The sequence below is a fragment of the Panthera uncia genome, chromosome C2 (genome assembly GCF_023721935.1).
Source record: "Panthera uncia isolate 11264 chromosome C2, Puncia_PCG_1.0, whole genome shotgun sequence".
Lineage (NCBI taxonomy): Eukaryota > Metazoa > Chordata > Mammalia > Carnivora > Felidae > Panthera > Panthera uncia.
This window is the reverse complement of record NC_064810.1, coordinates 138,681,829-138,703,393: the sequence shown is the minus strand read 5'-3', so window position 1 is coordinate 138,703,393 and position 21,565 is coordinate 138,681,829. Positions and strand designations below refer to the sequence as shown.

General features: G+C 40.5%; 1 protein-coding gene across 1 annotated transcript in view; it reads right to left on the bottom strand.

Annotated features, from left to right (window-relative positions):
- Positions 1-21,305, bottom strand: part of RARB (retinoic acid receptor beta) — a 404,400-nt gene extending 383,095 nt beyond the window's left edge. Inside the window, exon 1 of the mRNA XM_049628899.1 lies at positions 20,954-21,305. Within this exon, the coding sequence (XP_049484856.1) occupies positions 20,954-21,131 (178 nt within the window). The 5' untranslated portion in view covers positions 21,132-21,305. The remainder of the gene's footprint in view (positions 1-20,953) is intronic.
- Between the last annotated feature and the right edge of the window lie 260 nt (positions 21,306-21,565).

Here is a 21,565-nt window from a genome sequence, read left to right as displayed (position 1 = left end):
AGAGAGAGAGAGAGAGAGAGAGAGAGAGAGAGAGAGAGAGAGAGAGAATGAATACCTCGGGCAGCCTCTATGCTCAGCACAGAGCCCAACGTGGAGCTCGCTCAATCCCGCAACCCTGGGATCATGACCTGAGCTGAAATCAAGAGTCAGATGCTCAACCAACTGAGCCACCCAGGCACCCCCCAACACAAAGGTTTTAATTCCTATTATAGGCATATTAAAAATTAGTGTCTATGTAATATTTTACTCAGTAAATTTATTTTATTTTCAGTAGTTTCTCTTCCATTAAGCAAGGAAGATTTTACATTATGTTGAGACTTGTGAAGCCCAGATTTACTTTGGCCTATTTCTGCACAGAAGTGATATATTCACTGAGCAGACTGGAACATGAAGTTTCAATTACTTCCTATAAGGAGTAAATTTTTGGCAATAACTACATCCTTTAGCCCATCTGTAAACGCAGATTTACCATGGATTAATCCTCTTCCCTACCTTCAAAAAAGGGCAAAGTTAGGTTGAGGTTGGTTGTCAGAGGAAAACTTTTGAATGAGCCATTTCAGTCTGGAAAATTTCCCCAAAGAAAATAATTTTTAAAAATGGACCTAAGAAAAAACTCGGATGTGAAAGTTATTTTCTGCATCAGTTAAAACAACAACAACCCAAAACAAAGAGACCACTTAAATGCCAAAGATGCATAAAATAATTTGCCTCCGTTCCATAAACTATCACACAGAAACTAAAATAATTATGAAGCATATATTAAAATAATACAAGGAAAATTTCTATAAAGAGATTTTAAGTGCTTTATATGATATACATAAAACGAACTGGAACAAAACTGAAAACTGGTTGAAGAGAGGAGAACTGGATGAGACAGAGAAAATGTAATGCACAAAGGGAGGCAAGTCTGGAAAATGTTCACCATTAATCCTATATTTAAAGCGAACTACAAAGGTGACTCTAAGCCTTCCAGGAAGCCATGCCAAAAAGGCAGAAGCCATGCCAAATGATCCTCCGTGACCATGAGATAATTTTTTCCCCCCTCACTAGAAACGTGATTTTTGCGCTATAGAAAACAGAAAAGCTCTTACCCCTGGCATGGCTCATAAAGACACAATTGTGGAATACAGTTAGCAATATCCTGAACAACATTCAACAGGGTAAGCAGCAACAGCAGGCATTTGTAATGGAAAGAAAAAGAGAACCATAATTAAAAACTGACTTTGCGCCATGACTACAATGATATAAAACCATTTGTGCATATGGACCAAGACCAATAGAAAAGTGAGAAAAACATAGTTTAATTTTCTAGAGTTCTACTTTAGATAGATTACACTCTGATACATTCTGATGTCTCAATGCTGGGACATTTACGAGCTATTTCTATTCGGTAAACACAGGCATTAAAAGAAATTATAGGCGAGACTATCTAATAGTTAATACGAGAAAATCATCTAAGTTGTAGTGGTCAATGTCTAAGTATCATTGTACATTTAGTCCTTGAAAACAGAGCTAACTCCCCAACAGGACTGACTAATAGTTTTAAAACCATTACATTGATTTCTACCAATCAAATCTTTCAAAAGGGTAGCAGGAAATCTGGAGAATCATTAGCTTATGAGGGGCCCCAAGAGGCTAGAGTGCTTCCCTCTGTTTGATCTATAAATTGTTAAACTATGAGAGGTTATTTAGTTGCACTTCAAGAATCACATCAAAAAGGTTTCTGACTCCTACTGTGATATTTATGAAGTCATTGGGCAAAAATACTACCTTTACGTCCGAGAAGAGCCAAAGATGAAGAATTATGCAAATGTTAGATTCTGAACACTCAAAACTCTCATCACTGGGGCAATTCGGAAAAGCTGTTTAAATAAGCACTTCCAGAATAACTGCGAGGACTCGGAATTATGTCAACACTTGTCTATTATCCTAAAGGACTCCACATTGTCTGCCCCCTTCCTTGCCTGCATTTACATTAAAGGGGAACCTATACATCAGCAAATTCACAGGATTCCTTGACTTTGTAATCAGAGATGACATGGGGAACTTTTTCCCCAGAGAGTTGTCATCAGAGTACACTACTGTGCCTTGTTACACGGGATTACAGATCATTTAATCTCCACGGAGAGATTGTGATTTAGGAATACAGAATTCCTGGTTGGGAAGGTGCCATTTTTGGTCCTCGGGTAGACAATATAAGCTGATTTAAAGTCTTCTATTGCTAACTTCCTTAGTTATTTGTATGCAGTCCAACAAAGTGGTTTAAAAAGCTCAGTATGGATCTTCCATTTGTCCACCCCTTCCACCACCACCACCACCCCCCCCCCCCACTATGTGTTTTGGAATGAAAATTCACAGTCATCCATTTTGGGATTCTTTCCTTCATTCACCAAAATTAGTTAGACTCTTCCTAATGAAAGAAAAGACATCATCCAAAGTGAAGTTGGAGAAAACGTGGGCTTCACCCTCAACAAGATGACAATTTTACGAGGGGAAAATGTTTAAACCACTAAACCCTTATAAGGTGCAATAGCCAAAATTCTTTATTAGAGACACAAAGCTCATACGGTGAGGGTTCAGAGGAAGTAAAGAAGAATTCTGCGGGGAGCTTTCAAAAAAAGGGGAGAGTATTAGAAGCGACATCTGAGTATTTATGCAATGTTGGCACCGGCACTGTGAGTGACAGACAGACAGACAGAGTCTACGCGAGAACTGGGATCATCTGGGGCTTTTCACACTTTCCCCTCCCACCCCTTTCATTGGACTAAAATGTCCTCTTAACACATGAGACAAACATTAAAGTTGTGCTAGGGTCTTTAATAAATGCTAACCGCTCCTTAGTAACTTTGTGTTTACAGAATTCTTTGTTGTCTTCTACACACTTGAACAGAAGGATAAAGAGAAGCCGATGAAGATGGGTGAGGCCCCGGCACAAATCCATGCAAACCAACCAGTTGCCTTCAGGGAATTAATGGATTCTGACTCGATTTATCACAAGTTTCTGAACCGGATGATTTTTTTTTTTTTTTTTTTGATGGCACATCTGGCAACATCATAAAACCTCCAAGTCCCAAGTGATTAGGCAGGAATTACTTTTGTAAATCATTTATGACTATTACTGACGTGAGCTCACTCTGAGCAGCAAGCGACAGAAGTAGCCAAGGACAAAGAAAAAAAAAAATCTGGGGGTGGGGAGAAGATCCTTTCTCTTCGAGATGCCTTTTAGGAAGGGCTGCCATTTATCATCTGAAACTAGAAAATTGCCGTCATTAATAGATTGGAATTAATTAAGCATACCTCAAGGAATCACCCAGCAGTCGCTTTTTCATTTGCCTGTTAAAGAAACACATTCTTTAGTTGAGCCGTTGAAGCTTTCCGTGAAAAAAAATGTGGCACACGGTGACCTCAGAGAGAACTTGCCAGTTAAATATCTCCTGCTGTGCTCTGTAATGCAAGTCCACAAGACGTTTAGGGAATACTTCAGATTTCCCCCCAAAATAAAAACAACCGCACACCAGTGCACAAATCGGGACCTTAATGACCACACAAAAGGCAGCTTCAACATTTGGAAACATCAACGGTCTCCTCCCATCAGCCTTGGAAGAGTGTGTCTGGGGGCTGGGGCTGGGTGGGGAGGGCGAGGGGGCATGTGAGTACATTCACTGACGATTCCTTCCAGCGTCCAAAGAAAACGAACCCAAGTTGAGGAAAATGCATCCTTGAGTCCAGTGGCTTCTGCTGAGGTAGCTGTCCCTCCAGGAGAAAGAGTCTTCGCTCCATATACGACTTTCCACTCCCACTTTCTCTTGGAGGGTTTCGCATTCCCCCCTTCCTCACAACTCCCTGCCTCCCTATAAATATCCCAGACTAAGGTATAAATCGGGTTTAGCAGCAGCTCTGTGCAGGGCACTTCGAGCATTCTTTCTCGACGTCCTCATGCTGGCCCTACATTCCAGGCAGATAAGATTTGGGCAGAGCAATGCCAAGAGGACAGGGAGTGGTAGGCTGATTTATCCAAGGGACACACAGCTGGGTCACGCGGAGGTTTTTCGGACTCTGAGGTCTATGCTTTTAAATACACTGCTCTACATTTTCCATGATCTGGTGCCCTTTGGCTCGGATTCAGAACTGTGCTGTGAGCGAAAACCCTGTTGGGGGTGGGGGGCTGGCCTTTGGCTTCTCCGTCCTTGTCAAGGGAGTATAACCCCAAATTCATGGCTCTTCAAATGCTCACAAAAATCCTTGGCTGAGGGAAAGGGTTTTCATGGAGAAGTGCCTGAAGGCTATGAAGACCATTTATTTATCTTGACAGTCTAATATTTATTTTTGGATTGAGTTCCGATGGTGAGAGAGCTATGTACCTGGAGACATTGTTTGGGACCCCCGCAGGGACCTGCTTTCTCTGACTGAGCTGCGGAATGATTAATCTGGCCCACAACGAGGGATGTTATTAAAAACGCAAACACATCAACAGAGTTGGACTTGCTGTATGGTTGGGATGTGCTTCACTTGTGCTTCTCCTGAGAGCTGGGGCACTTCCATTTTAGGAGCCCTGTCAACTCTACGGCTGCATGGACCTTCTTCTTCGTGGGACAGGCTTTCAGGACGTCCGGGCAACGCTTATTATCTTATCTCAGGCAATGCATTTTAATGCACTGGCCTCAAGTTGGTTTCAACTCATTTTTCTAATACGGCGAAAACTTGGGTTGCGAGTAACCTGTTCTGCGAGTGTTCCCCCAAACAAGCCAACGTTTCTAATCAATTCGAACTTGATAAGCGAGCGATGTCTCACAATACCAGGGGTATGTGAGGCCAAACGTCACATGATCACCAATGAGCCGATGGTTCGTGAAACTTGCTTTGATATACACGTGCTTTGGATTACAAGCAGGTTTCCAGAATGAATTATGCTTGCAAACCAAGGTTTCACTGTGTTTATTTTCTCATTCCTAAATATACTTCTTTCTAATTTTTAAAAGTGATACATGTACTTTTTTGTAAGTTGTCATAATTTTTTTCCCCCAAATAAAATAGGATATAAGTGAGTTAACTAAAAAGTACTCACCTATTTGTTGTGAAAAAAGAAGATAAGTTTCTCAAAGATTGATAATTATGATTTTTTTTTTTTTTTTTACAAAGTGATGCTAATAACGTTTATAATCCACCTGGAGTCTATTAAAACAGAAGAAGCCTTGGGCACAGGTCAAGTATGTGGATACCCTATGGGACAGGCTTTGAAGAAGCTGAGAGAATAAATTTCCTATTCCAAATTATCTCCTTGGAAACCCTACCACTGCAGAGTCTCTGCCACTGTGGAATCAGGACTTAGCTCAAAAGTTACTATTCCAAAATGCAAATGTCCCTCTGACCTCTGAAGGGCTCATTACTTGGAAACGAAATGGAATCAGGCACAAACACCTTTTTCCTTGTATTTAAAAAAATTTTTTTTAATGTTTTATTTTTGAGAGACAGAGAGAGACAGCATGAGTGGGGAAGGAGCAGAGAGAGAGAGAGGGAGACACAGAATCCAAAGCAGGCTCCAGGACCCGAGCTGTCAGCACAGAGCCCGACGCAGGACTCGAACCCACAAACCGTGAGATCATGACCTGAGCCGAAGTTGGACGCCTAACTGACTGAGCCACCCAGGCGCCCCTGAGCACCCCATTAATGGGACACTTGAAAGACAAGGATACTGATGTAGGTAAGATATTTGTTTCAAGTAAATGCAACTGAATTAGCACAAGGAGAAGTCTCCTTTCTTCTAGTTTAGTTAATTCCATGAGCTACCATTTAACGCACTCATTCACACAACAAACATTTAGTGAACGTTTACTATGTGCCAAGCACCGAGCAGCGAGGTGATCGGGGTGAGCATTTCCCCTGAATAAAGATGAAGAAAACATTTTGGATAATCCATGACCCAGAATTTAAAACTATTAATATGCTCCCCAGTCTCTCTGTCCTAAACCCTGAAATAAATATATTTCTGCTAAAATAAAGAATATTAAGTATTCTGAATACTTAACAGTGAAAACTTCGTTCTATTAGCTGTGGAACTTGTCTTTTCTACTGAGCATTTCCCATGTCAATATATTTGTTTCTCCATCAAAATTTTAAAGGTCTGCTTTTTATTTTCATTCTCTACTTTAATCAATCACCTTATTATGGAGGAAGTTTGCCTTCAGTTTCTTTGTTTTTTAATTAAACAAATCTGTGCTAATACCTATTTCCCCAAGCACACTAAAACATTTACTTCTTGCAAATAAATTCACAGGAGCAAAAATGCGAAGCCGTCAGTATGAATATTTTAAGGCCCTTGTCATTTCCTGTAAAATTATTCCATAGAAAGGATATATCAATTTTCATTCTCACCATCAAGGCTGCACGAGTCTTCTTTTCTCTATACAGCCTGAATAACAATGGGATCATTCTTTCAAATCTTTGCCTACTTGTAAGTAAGAAATAAAGTCTTACTTTGCATCTCACTTTCAAATTTGCATTAGTACAATTACTTTTTTTTTTTCATATTTTGTTCATTTATTTTTAGTGAGACAATAATGTATCTGGCGGAATCCTAATAGTCAAAGGGTTTCTTTATTTTATTTTATTTTTTAAATTTACATCCAAATTACTTAGCATATAGGGCAACAATGATTTCAGGAGTAGATTCCTTAGTGCCCCTTACCCATTTAGCCCATCCCCCCTCCCACACCCCCTCCAGCAGCCCTCTGTTTGTCCTCCATATTTATGAGTCTCTTCTGTTTAGTACAATTACTCTTAAGACTCAAATTACAAAAAAATTTTTTTTCACTGTCCATTTGCCTTTTTTTCACTGTCCATTTGCCTTTTTTTCAGAATGGGACTTTTTCGTTTAAGGATACTGCCATCAAGCAATGGATAGAGGGATAGCTTATCTTTTTAAGGTGCATTTAACACCTACAAAAATAAACATATGTGCATGTGGTAGAAAACATATCACTAAATATTTGACAGTTAGAACTCTATCACCTCTGTTGCGTGCACTCCTGTGCTGCTTCTCGGTCCTATCCACTCATCTATTTTGCTTAACCTCTAGAAGGTATCTATTACCTTGGATTTGTTCTTTATTATTGCCTTGACTTCTTAATGTACAGTTTTGTTACATATATCTTCCAAAAATTGTTTCTCTTGTATTTATAAAAATGTTAACGTCCTGTTGCCAAAAATTGTGTTTAACTCAACACTGTGTTTCTGTGATCTATGCATGTTGATGCCTGTAGCTTCACTTTCTGCGAGGCACATGATTGAATTTAATGACAATGTCACCGCTTAGTTTTTACATTTGTTCATAAATATTTGGTTGGTATCTAATTTTTTTTTTTTTTTACAATTTCCAAACAGCACTACCATGAATTTTTTCAACATGAATCGTGGCATTCATATTTAAAAAAATTTTTTTAACGTTTATTTATTATTGAGAGACAGAGAGACAGAGCAGGAGCAGGGGAGGGGCAGAGAGAGGAGGAGACACAGAATCCAAAGCAGGCTCCAGGCTCCCAGCTGTCAGCACAGAGCCTGACGCGGGGCTCGAATTCACAAACCACGAGATCATGACCTTGGCCGAAGTCGGACGCTCCACTGACTGAGCCACCCAGGCGCCCCGAACCCTGGTATTCATATTAAAGAGCTTCTCTAGGATAGTTACCGAGAAGACAAATGGCTTGATCATAAGAAATCTGCATATTTCAATTTTACAGGATAATGTGAGCCATTTCCAAGATGACGATAGTAATTTAGCCTCTCACGGCAATATATCTCAGAGTGTCCGTTGACTGACGTTCTCTCCAACATTTGGTTCTGTCACCACACTTACTTCATGTAACTTTCATGGATAGAACATGGCATCCAATGTGGTCCTGAATTGGATTTCCTTAATGATTGGCCTTTTTCTTCCGATTTGTACAAGTTTGTTACACATTTTGTCTTTGCCCGCTGTGTCAGGCCTTGTCTTTTTCTGTTAGTCCGCAGTACTTCTTTGTTTGCCCGACCCTGGACACATCTCTCTGCTCTCTGTCCTCAAAGCAGAGATCGAGAAATCGTGGCCAGTACTAAAGAAGATGTCAGCCTTTGCATCAGTAGGTGTATACTTGACCCGTTAGGGATTCAGAACTGAACAAAATATTATCGATAGTGCTACATGCATCCTTTGCTTTATTCTGACCTTAGTTCTGGAATAAGATTTTTTTGTGGAAAAAGAAAGAAATCCCAAAATCGCCTACAGGTCAGAGCAAGAGTCAAGGGTGGTGCGAATTTCACCTCACGTTTTGAAGATTTCCATCAGAACTCATGGAAATCCCTAATCCCTGTTTTGGAAAATATTCCTTTACGCCATTCTGATAAAAGAGGTTTACTAAGTATGCTGAAGGCTGGCTTTCTTGCTTTCTTTTTAAGCATATGGTCATCATTAAAGTGCTATTCACTTTATGAAAGGTCAAGATAAGCTTTTTTTCTTTAAGTATGTTTTTTTGGATTGGCCAACTTCATAACCATTACGCGATTAATATGAGAGTAGCTTGGTATTAATAGAAGCAAAAACCACAATGCCTGAGAAATGTACACTATTAAACACATCACTAAAATTCAGCCAAGCATTATTAGATGGTTTCTGAAGAAAAAGTAACCGGAAGAGCCTATATAGGCTCTGGGAAGACAGGAAAGTTCAGCTCTTACCTAAGGTCCCTGACTCTGAGGAGAGCTCATCTGTCAAAGATAACCTCAGATACACACATATTTCTTGGATGTGGTCTCTTGGTGATGAATACAAAATTATTCAGCAGGCCATGGTTACTCGGGCAAGAGTCCTTTCCAATACCCAAGTGCAAGATCACCTTCTAGAGAATTCAGGTTTAAAGGGAAATCTTGGCAGGGTACAAACTCTGTAAAGTGAAATCTTCCATATGCCTGATATGGACTTCTAAGAAATATGGAAAAATGTGTGTGTGTGTGTGTGTGTGTGTGTGTGTGAACAACCTTTACGTTTTGGAAACGGTTGTGAGAATGTCAGCCCCATGACGGAAAAGGTTTTTGCTTATGACTGGACAGCTTCTGACCGCAGACACTAACAATGACTGCTCTTTCTAGGGTTTGCATTGTTACACCACAGTTACAAATACTTTAAGCACTGTTAGTGGCCGAGCGCTAGATTGAGTTTACAAGCATCAACTGATGGAGGTCTCATCACAACCCTTTGAGTACCTTTATTGTCCTATTTTACAGGTGAGAAAAGTGAGCCACACAGAGGTTAAAAAATATGTTCGAGCACCTGGGTTGGGGCCTGCAAAGAGCAACCTGTCTTGCCCCATTTTTAGGTTCCTCTCCTGCACCCCCCAAATTACAGCATTACACTGTTCTCGGGTGAACAGGATGAACATTTCCTAATGAGTATGCATCTCTCAGACTGTAAGCTCCCCAAGGCTAAGGGCAGTATCTGAGTAGTACCTCTCATTGGTGCTACATTTTGCCACTCTCCCCAAAATAATAGCCACATAATTTACTGCTGTCATTGGTGCCCACAGGGTCCCAGATAATCACTGTTCTTCTTCCCCAAACTCCCTAGAAATTTTGTTTTATCCAAACTTCTGTACACCTATGGGTATTTGGCAAAATTTCTCAGCCCCAAATTAAAAATATGCACGCTCGTCGGTAAGGAGTCATCTTCACCAGTAAAATGGCTTGTGGAGATTTTAACACACATTAAAAAAAAAATAACTGTATAGATGCAGATTTTCAGGTTATCAAATTTATCTTATTATACAAGGTGACTCACCCACTTCGCCGAAGGCAAAGGGAACCAGGGCAGGATTTAGTGAGGCCCAGGATCTTTAAATTTATACGTGGTACAAGCTTGGGTGGCTTCCAAAATATTTTAAAAGGGTTTTGGCCGGAAGTAACTAAAAAAATCCCAGATGTAGAGAACTAAGGGGGGTAGATATAAAGACCAGGCCACCGACAGAACTAACGATATGACAAAACTACTCGTAAGTATAAAATCAAGGAGCACAGGGTTGAAGAAAGGGTGCCAGAGGTTGCTGGGTGAGCCAACAACATGATATTTGAGACAATAAACAACGAATAATTAGAATCATATCACTGCCACTGATAATCTCTCAGTGACGGGACTTGAAATGTGAATTTGTAATGTGAATGCTTCTTCTGGAGAGTCCCACAGGCTCCAATATATAACAGTGACGAGTAGGTAGAGTCATGAGGCAGGGGGTTTATATTTAAGAACAAAATAGATATTAAAGAAGACATGGAAAGGTCAAGAAAGGGGGTGGGAATTTAGGATCCAAGGATAGGACCCAAATAAAACCAGAGGATTAGAGATACACTCATTAAAAAAAAAAAAAATTAGTGTATATTTCTTTTTGAGAGAGAGAGAGAGAGAGAGAGAGAGAATGAATGCATGCATGCTGGGGAGGGACAGAGAGAGAGGGAGACCCAGAATCCAAAGCAGGCTCCAGGCTCTGAGCTGTTCAGCAGAGAGCCCAGCGCAGGGCTCGAACTCATGCCGTGAGATCACGACCTAAGCCGAATTCGGATGCTTCACGGATTGAGCCACCTGTTTTTAAAAAAAAATATGATCACTGTGATTCATGACCATGGACGTGGAGCCACCAGAATCAAGGAAGGCTGGCTATAAAGGAAAACAAAAACAAAAACTTGCCTGAAATAGAATTAGTCTAAGCCAAAGCAACCACATAATTCAGAAAAAGAGTTATTGTGAGCATAGAATTATGAGAAAATAGCTAAATAACTCGATACTTTCAGAGGAGGGAGAGATCAAAAGCATAGTTTTTCCTTCTTCGGTGACAGGAAGGTGTAGTTCCAAATTAGAAGCCTTATTAGTTTCCTAGGGCAACTAATAACAAAGGACCACAAACAGCCCTGGATACTAGAAGTACCCCCAAATTAAGGTGCAGGCAGGCTTGCTTCTGAAGGCTGTGAGGAAAAATCTGTTCCATGACACTCTGCTAGTTTCTGCTCATTTGCTGGCAATCGTTAGCATTCTTTGTCTTCCGGAAGCCTAACACGAACCTTCACACGGCGCTCTCTCCCTATCTCCCTTTTTGTGTCCAGATTTCCTCCCTTCATAAGGACATAGTCGTACTGGATTAGGACCCACCCTAACGACTTCATCTTAACTCGATCATCTGAGAAGACTCTGTTTTTAAAAGTAAATTTATATTCATGGATACTGAGGGTTAAGACTTCAACATCTTTTGGGATATGCCATTCAATCTATAACAGTTCCAAGCTTTGTCCTGATAAATCCTAAGATGAGGTGCATAGGAGGTAGCATTTTTTTTTGGTTCAAGTATAATTAATACCGTGTTACATTAGTTTCAGTTATACAATATAATGATTCAAAAATTCTATATGTTTCTATATGCCCATCACAGTAAGCGTACCCTTAATCCCGTTCACCTATTTCATCCACCACCATATCTTTTCTCTCTAGCAACCACAAGTTTGTTCTCTATATTTAAGTCTGTCTGTGGTCTCCTTTTTTCTTTGTTTGCTTAAGTTCCACATAGGAGTGAAATCATAATTGTCTTTCTGACAGATTTATTTCACTTAGTATTATACCCTCTAAATCAATCCATGTTGTTGAAATGGCAAAATTTAATTCTTTTTTATACTTTAATAATATTCCTGTGTCTATACACACCCTGTATCTTTATTCGTTCATCTGTAGATGGACCTTTGGGTTGCTTCTATATCTTGGCCATAGTAAATAATGTTGCAATAAACATAGGGGTGCACATATCTTTCCACATTAGTGTTTTCATTTTCTTTGGGTAAATACTCACTAGTGAAATCACTGGATCATATGGTAATTCTACGTTTAATTTTTTAAGGAAACTCCATAGTGTTTTCCACAGTGGCTGTACCAGTTTGCATTCCCACCAACAGTGCACAAGGGTTCCTTTTTCTCCCCATCTTTGCCAACACTTGTTATTTCTTGTGTTTTTTATTTTAGCCATTCTGAAAGGTATAGGGTGCCAGTTCACTGTTATTTTGATTTGCATTTTCCCAATGGTTAGGGATGTTGAGCATCTTTTGGAGGTAGAGAATCTGACCCGACACACAAGAACCATTTACTTGGATAAATTTACCCAGCAAACCATCAGAGACACTCTAAGGTGCCTACTCCAAATACCTAACACGTATGTGTTAAATAAAGATTGGAAGAGTAAATTCATGAATAAAGATACATTTCATTCCCTTTTGTACACCTTGGAGACACTGTTTACCCATCAAGAAATAGAGGCAAGTGCTAGATGGCTCTTTGCTAACCCCACATGCCTTCCAAGATGGGAAACTTCAAACACTTTCCAACTGTCCATCGTTCTTCCGCATATGGCTTTCCCCAGGGCCATGCCCATTGGCCCATGCCTGGCATAACCATCGGATTTGGTTTTACAAACTTTTTCCTGTCCACGTCCCTTACAAACTTCCTCTCAGTGGCTAGAACGTTTACATTCAAAGCAGTTTAGTTGACCCTGTTAATTATTTTTCACTCATTCATTCATGTATGCATCCATCCATCCACTCATTCCAGTAATCTTCAAGATGTAATGCTTCTTTTAATAACATGTTTTATAACATCTGCTTTACTATTTCCAAATGAAAGCCATAGATAATATAGCCCACCCACACATATAATTTCCAAGAAATCAATATATGGCCCTGACTGCAATATCAAGGATGAATTCAAAGTAATTTATAATAAAATAATAGCTATTTCAAAGTATAAATGTCCAGGCATAAAGAAGTGGTAACATGCTTGCCTCAATATGCAGAATTAAAGTGATTATTTTACCTACAAATGCAGACTGATAAAAACGTGGTGTGAGTAAGTCTATTAATGAAGAATACCCTGTCGTCAGGACAATCATGTCGACGTGATTACCTGAAATAGTAAATAACTCAGAGAAACATTCCTTTTTAATTTTTTTAGGGGTGCCTGGGTGGCTCAGTTGGTTGGGCGACTGACTTCGGCCGAGGTCATGATCTCACAGTTTGTGAGTTCGAGCCCTGCATTGGGATCTGTGCTGACAGCTCAGAGCCTGAAGCCTGCTTCAGATTCTGTGTCTCCCCCTCTCTCTACCCCTTCCCTGCTCATGCTCTGTGTCTCTCAATAATAAATATTAAAAAAAAGAAAAAAATTCAAGTTTATTTATCTATTTATCTATTTATTTATAGAGCACGCCTAAGTGGGGAGGAGCAGAGAGAGAAGGAGAGACAGGGAATCCCAAGCACACTCCACACTGTCAGTGCAGAGCCTGATCCGGGGCTCAAACTCACGAACCACGAGATCATGACCTGAGCTGAAGTCAGAAGCTTAACCGACTGAGCCACCCAGGCGCCCCTTAGAAACGTCCCAAACAGAAAAAAAGAGCAGCCTACTCTCCATCTGCACAGCAGTTATAGCTCTAAATAATTTACAGTATAACAAATTCATGTAATCGTTTGCATTTATATGTAAAAATGAGTTATGGCTAAGTTCAGTTAAACATAATTTATCTGGGAGGGAGGGTTCTTAACATGAACGTCTGGTGGGACGGTGGGAAGTCAATGAGGGTATGAGGTAATTCTTTACTTTTTGCAACTACTGTGCACAGTGCCCGACATCCAGCCTCGTAGCCCCTGCCCCCTAAATGCCTACGGTGCTGCCAATCATCGTGACATCCAAAAGGACATCCACAAATTGTCGAAATCTCCCATCAGCAAGAACTATTGATTTGGTCATTCTGTGAACCTTAAATGAGATGCCACTGTGTGCCAGGTATCAGGTTAACACGGGAGTAGAGGGGGGAAAGCTAGGAAAACAACTAAAGATAGCAGAAACGGGACGCGTATAGTAAATCAACATATGCAGAGCAGGTACATGGGTGGGAGGGGTTGTTACAAGCTTTACGAAATCTAACACCTTACAGAGCAGAGAACAGAGTTTTAGATCTAAGTGGTTTTAGGCGATTATGATTTCCCCATAGCAGTGCAAGATCTTTAAAGACAGATACAGTGTTTTAAAAACCTTTGCATCGCCTCAACGTCTGCATCTAACACGGATGGGTGAAAAGAAGAGATTGGTCAGAGCCAGAATTCAAACCCGGTCCCGTCATTTTTGTCTGAGCAACCTTAGGAAAGTTGGTTAGCTCAGTCTTTGTTTCACTATTTCTCTTTTCCAGGTGGTAGACAGAGGTAATGCATGTAGCACACTACGTGAGTGGCAGCTCTTTTATTTATTAATTTATTTTTAATGAAAGAAAAATTATTTTTGAGAGAGCCAGAGCCAGAGAGAGTATGAGCAGGGAAGGGGCAGAGAGAGGGAGAGAGGAAATCCCAAGCAGGTTCCATGCTGTCAACGGGGAGCCCGACATGTGTCTCGATCTCACGGACCATGAGATCGTCATCCGGGCCCAAATCAAAAGTCAGACACTTAACTGACTGAGTCACCCAGGTGCCCCACCCCCCATTAAAAACATTTTTTTTAAAGTTTATATATTTATTTTTGACAGCGCACATGAGAAGAGGAGGGGCAGAGAGAAGAAGAGAGAGGTGACAGTTCTTTTCAATCTTATTCTCATGGCAAAGTAAAAAAGTAAGAGTGCTGATGGCACCACCGGCCAGTGGTTGGTCTGGTGGCCTCGAGTTCTGGGAGGTGGCCTGGAGATCACATTACGGGGCTAGAGTCTCTCTCTTTCTCTTGTCTGTCTAGTTTCCTCCTTCCTTCTCTCCTCTCTTCCTTCCTTCCCATACAACCCTCCTCCCCCTTCTCTCTCTCTCTCTCTCTCCCATTTAAATGACCAAAACACCATTCAAATGTTGGTGGGAGTCAAAATAGAAAAACCGAGAAACAAAGAGGAAGGGGGCTGTCTCACCGTGATGACACAGAATAAATCACCAGAGCTTCTGTGACACTGCTGGGCGACACCTTGTGAAGATGGCCCAGGGGGCAGCCAGCCATCTGGTGCTAATTCTACCTGTCCTCATGTTAGTCTACCTGTATGGAGTTTAATTTCCTATCACTCAAGGTTATATGGACGAGTTTTCCATCAGTAGGACCAAAATAGCTCATCTGAAATGTACAGGAGCTGTAGATTGATGAATTCATCAAGACAAATTTGGAACACATGGAAAGTCTCGTATCTCATAGCCAACTCAGAGCTATTATGGTGATTCCAATTTTCATAGGCTCAATTTTCCTAAGATCAAAAATGCTCTTTTAAAATGTCTCTGTTTAACTATCTAATAAACAGAATATCTAAAGAAATCTAATATTACGTCTAAACCATTAATCTCTCCCTTTTCTCCATTTTTGGTCTTTTTTTGGGTATATATTCTTTCAAACATGCTCTCCTTAGGAATAATCATTGGCAAGAATAAGTCAGCGGAAAATCCATTCCTGTTTTTATGATCGCCTCTGTGGACTGAGAGCCTATTTCTATTCAAGAACGCACTTCCCGAGTTGAGACTCTCCTTTGGGCATTGTAGTTAATTTGACGAAATTGAACAATAATCTTTTTGTTTCTAATTCATGTTCACATATTCCTGATCCCTTTGGGGTAAAGTTCAACAAACAGAATGAACCCAGCTCCTCATTAGAACTATTCAAAGGATTACATGTTGGACTCGACCAGAGTCTGGGGAAATTGTAAAGACATCAAGAAGAAGACACAAAGATTCCTCTATTATTGGGGGAAGAGAGGCATCGCATTCAAGTAATCAATACCTGTCCAGTCTTGAGGAATACACTCTTACCTATGACATATGTGGCTGTAGGCCTAAGACCGCTAAAAGTGTTTAATCATGCCCAAAACATAAACTATTTCTAAAATATTCAGGTGAAAGCCTTGGACCTCCCTAAGCCTCAGAAATTTAGAGATACTCACTGACCAAAGGCAGAGGAAATGAGCAAAATTGTTATACTCTGTTTACTCAAATTCCTAGCAAGTTTCTTTTACTTTATCTTATTTTTATCTGGCCTAGAAAAAGATTTAGAATGCATGTATGTGGACCATACTATTGTATTTGGCATTCCCTAAACACTAACAATTTACTAAGCCCCAGACATGTTGAAACTGGAGATGATTTCTGTCCAGCAGGGTCCTTGTGTATGTTTAAGGACAATAGGAATTGACTCGGTTTTAGTTACCATCAATCTGCCTGTATTTAATATCATGGTTTCTCTTTAAGAAAAGATACAGAAATAATACTAACTTTATGCCCCATCATTGTGAACTCTGAGACTCAGTCTGTCTCTCCAAAAGGCTGCGAGTTTTTAAAGTAAATACCCTATTTTCCCTATTTTGTGATTTTTGACAGGAGAGCGCTTTCTGAAGAAGCAGGGAAAAGAGCTCCCATTTTAGGATTCTGGAGTTAAACTGAGAGTCTCTGAAGCCAAAACTGTTAATAATATTTTCCAGCTTACAACAACCTATAAAAAAGCACATGTGTGGCAATAAAACAGAACAAGCAACCATGAAAGGAACATAAAGAGAGACAGACGGACAGTTGTCCAATTTTCACAGAGAGCTCTGGAACATTAAATTTTGAGTGTTCCCTGGCATAGTATATCAGGCTTTCTTCCTGTTGGGAGTCATGCTTGCCTGGCGGTGACAGGCTCTGTGTCTGTAGGACAGAGCCGAGCAGAGGCATCCACAGTGACTTCCTGACAATGGGATCCACCCTCGGTTCCTATGTTGGTGAAAAATGACAGCTGCTTCCACAGTAATGGGTGGAACTAAAGAGGTTGTGAAGTCCTTTAAATGTCCTTCGTCTCCAAAAGCTCCCTGAAGCATCATGGAAAAGAGAGACCCGTGGTGGAGTTGTGGGAGGTTAAGTTGGCCTTGTTACCCAACACAGTGGGAAGGACATTCGCGCAGGGACCCCCGGGATTTGGGGGCTTGGAATCTGGTGCCAACATTAACGAGCTGTATTGGCTTTTTACTTTTTCGAAGCCTCCCAGTCTTCATCTGCAAAATGGAACTGCTGCTAATGGCTCGGCAGAGATCTCAGGAGGCGATTAAAAAAGATTAAGGGGCACCTGGGTGACTCAGTTGGTTAAGCGTCCGACTCTTGGTTTTGGCTCAGGTCACGATCTCATGGCTTGTGAGTTTGAGTCCCGCGTAGGGCTCTGCACGGCTGGGATGCTCTCTCTCCCTCTCTCTCTCTCTCTCTGTCCTTCCCCTACTGCCACTCTCTACCTCTCAAAATAAGTAAACTTGGGGGAAAAAAAAGATTAGGAATGATATACATTCAGTGCTCAGTGGATTATACACAGGGTGCTCAATACATGGTAATGGTAGTTTTTATTACTTACCTGAACTCTCTTTTCTAAAATGTCTGGTTTCTAACCTCACGGGGACTTCAAAATGTAAAAAATTTATGCCAGAATACAAAGGCAAGAACATGCATGCATAGGAGATTTTTTAAGTTCACTTCTCTTTTGCACATATTTATTGTCATTTAGGTCAGAAAGTTCTGGAGAGCAGAATTTCTAAAAAGTGGCCACATCTTTCCCTCAGAATTATGAGTGGTCACAAATGGTCATACCAATGGCCAGGTACTCCTGCTGCAGAACTGGGTCCAAAATTGGCACAAATCAAGAAAAGATGGGCCGTTTGGTTGTAAAGGGCACGAGGACCAGGAGAACACTGGAGTTGTAATATACAGAATCCACACCTGCCAGAGCTGAAAAGGCTTTGGAGATGATCTGAATTCACCCCTTTATAGATCAACTTTTCTTTCCAATTCACACCCTACCATTGTCCTTAAACGACTTGAATATTATTACTATAAAGGACATAAATAAACGTTATTTACATGAAATCACATTACAGTAAATTACATTACAATAACATTAATTACGTTACCATAATTGTAATTACAATAATGTAACAAAAAGTTATAATGTAACAAAAAGTTACATTACATTATAATAAACATCATAAAGACTTCAAATAAACATAGTTCAGAGTTGATGAAAGAAAAATCCACAGAGGCTAAATGACTGTAAATGAGACTGTAGGTCAAGGACATGTCAGTAGGTGGGAAGGGGAACGTGCATCCTATAGGAAGGAAGAGGTTAATGTGCAGAGTTCAGGTTCTGGCCTAGGAGAACAGGCCGACCAGAGAATCAGAACTGAATGGTGGGAGGTGTCAGAATGGGTATAATACCAGTAGCTGCTATGGAAATTGTTCTCACTAGATCTTGAAGTAGAAGGTTCTTGAGCCTTTCTAATTACAAGGTGCTGAAAGAACCCTGTCACCGGGGCAGGGAAATTTATTCTTTCTGGCTGAGCTGCAGAATCTAGAGGTGTATAGGTTATGAAAGAAACATCGGCAAATCCCACGGCTCAATGACAGGATCCTCTTTATGGAGTCATTCCCCAACACGCATTCCAGATTAGCTGGCTTTTTCACCCAAGTATGTGTTTTGCTAGTTATTGAGACTTTCTAGAATTCAGCTACCTCCCTAAGTAACCTCAATACGTGAATAAAACTTGGCGTTTAATTTTAGCCAAGAGAAAGTCTGCCTTTAGCTTTTAAGACCTTACCCTTGTTCCCAGTCTTTCTAAACCCCAGGCTGTAAAGAAGACGAAGACAACTCTCTATACAAGGGCCGACTAACAGACCGCACATCAACACTGGCTTCTATTAGTGATTTCATCTGAGTGGCTTTCATGTGCTTTGTCTGTAGCAAGAAATAATAAAGTAAGACATTAGCTACCAAGTTAGCCCATTTTGATGTTTCCAGCCTGAACTCTCAGTACCTCGCCCTTTTTCTGCCACTCCCCCAGCCACTTTGCAATGTACAAGTTACTGGCATCCTCTCCCCAAGGCCCTCAGAAAAACATTGTAATTATTTACACCCTCCCCCTTTTCTGAACTGCAAAACTGCTATTAATTTGTGGGCTACGTGGGATCTAACATTGTAGCATGAAAGCAGCCATAGACAATATGTAAACAAACGAATGGGGCTGTGTCCCAATAAAACTTTATTTATAAAAACAGATGGCAGGCTGGATTTGGCCCACAGGCTGTAGTTTGCCAAGCACTGCTCTATAGAATTCTTAGACTTAAAAATATCTGCAAGCAGATGGGTGAGGGATTTGTATATTGAAAGTGTGCTCAAGTGTTCATGGATGCTAATTCAGCATAAAGATCTTACTATCCTCTGTATTTCCCTTAAAATAAGTACCTAAAGAAACCCAAAGATGCTGGGACCTCGGGGCTACGGCTGTCTAAGGGTTTGCCAACTGCAAGATTAGATCACTCAGGACGGGGATAATACTGTCTTAACTCCTTAGCTAAATCTACAAAATATACTTGTGATCTGAGGAAAGAAATACATTAGAATGTGCTATCCATCAGACTGCCTGAGCTATGGAATTAGGTACAGACGCTCCTGGGTGAAATTTTAATAGCTTTAACAATCATTTAGTCAGACTCCTTCATGCGTTAGAGGAATATAACTTCATTTGATCATTTGCATGTTGGATGAACAGGGTTTGAACTGGCACTTGGGGTCAGCGAGAGATTTTGAATACAGGCATTTTTTCTATTTCTCCTGACAGTGAAGAAACTACTTTGGCTATATCTATTTTCCATTTGAACTTGAGAAGCATGGGAGAATGTTATTAAGCAACTGAAAAGCCTGTATTGGTCCCACATTCTGGCCACAACACAGAAAGGAAGACTTATCGTCAGGTCATTCCAGGAAGGAAAACCAGTCAGTATGCACCAGGCATGATAATACTGTGAGGGCAATCAACATCCCTGGAGTAAAATTCTGTCCATGCATCTAGCTATCTACCCAAACATCCAGACCATCTGAATATCTAAACTATTTTTGAAGGTACTGGACCATTTGCTGAGAATCCCCAGTTAGGTGGAATAAGCTACCTGCTCCCAGGGAGCTAACAATGTAGCAGAAGGAAGAAGTGAAGGCACAAAGACCACAAAACCACAACAATGAAGGCAATACTTCAAGAGTAACTTTCAAGTAACAAGCCAGTATCTGGAGGAACTCATTAAAGAACAGCAAGATGTGAAATAATCACCAGGTAGAGCTCTCAAGAGCTCCTGTTGAGCTACGAAAGAACCTGGAGAAGGTGCTACGGTGCCATGATGCAGCCCGCTGGAATAAATGTGCTTTTTCACCTCCAGGTACTCAACTGCCCAACCTACTTCTCAATAGGTTGGGCAAGAGCTCATTGGCAAGACCTCACGACAGCTTGTCCTTAAACAGGCAGAACATTCAAAACAAAACAAAACAACCAAATCACATAATATGGATGCTTTCTATAACTAAGTCATCAGTCTTGAAGAATTCTAACTCTACTTTTATTTTATAGTACTTTCTACCCAACATTCTAGAGAAGATCAGAGGTAAGACGCAGCTTAATACAGAATCAAAAGTGGATGAAGACACTCAAAAAAGCTTATGTGATATGAATTAAATAATTAAAGATACTGTCTGTACCCAGGAAAAGAGCTAGAGATTCAAGGAGACCTCACAGTCAAAACTTGTGTTAAATTCAGGATTATCATTAATGATTTTTACAGTATCATCTTCTAATTCACTGTTCAGTTTTTAGCAAGTGGCCAACTTCTTCAAGAACGTTGGTCATAGCCGCCGATTCCTTTTTGTTTACATTTTATATAAGAAAGCAAAATACAACATAGCTCTGAACAGACCAAATTCGAAACCGCACCATGTATCAAGATTCAAATTGTATTTCTGCAGCAGAACTAAAAGTATAATTCCAGAGCGAGAGAAACCAAAACATAACAAAATGAGAACTCACCTTGGATATGAAGCATCCTGTTTTCTCACATCCATTAAGCCCAGCAGCCAAGATAAAAAAAAAAAAAAAAAATAGCAAGATGCAGTGGTACTTACTTGCAGGTGATGGGGTGCTGCACCCACTTGGCGGAGGGTGACCATGAAGGCCATGGAGGGGAGGCAGGGAAAGTCCCCCGATGACCGGTGGAAAGAGTAACGGGTAGGGTGCGGCTGGATAGTGAGTCATGTGTCCATTCACTGCCGGGACAGGACATGCGTGACTACTGGTGGTCATGTTTCGGGCCTCACACGATGAAAAGTGTTCTGGGGTGGGCACACATCACTCCAGGTCTTGAACCAAAGTGAGGGAGGTCAATTCAGGGCAAGGGTTGAGGGTGAGCTGTCTTCTGGGGCAAAGGCAAAACAGTTCAATGTATGACCACCTTGCACTTTAAAGATCCAGAACTGCTAACTCTGTAAGGAAAAAAAAAACAAAACAAAAACATATATATATATATATATATATATATATATATATATATATATATATAAATTTTATAAGTCAAAAATATTTTCTTCTTTATCGAGTTATGTGAAAAATCTCAGATGTTAAGCTAGGTCTTCTAGTTCCCAGTTGTTCCCCTATATTTACTACCTTTATTCTCTTAAAGTCTTATATCCTGATATAGAATAAAACAAATCTACAATTTCAAAGTAGCCCTGACTGTC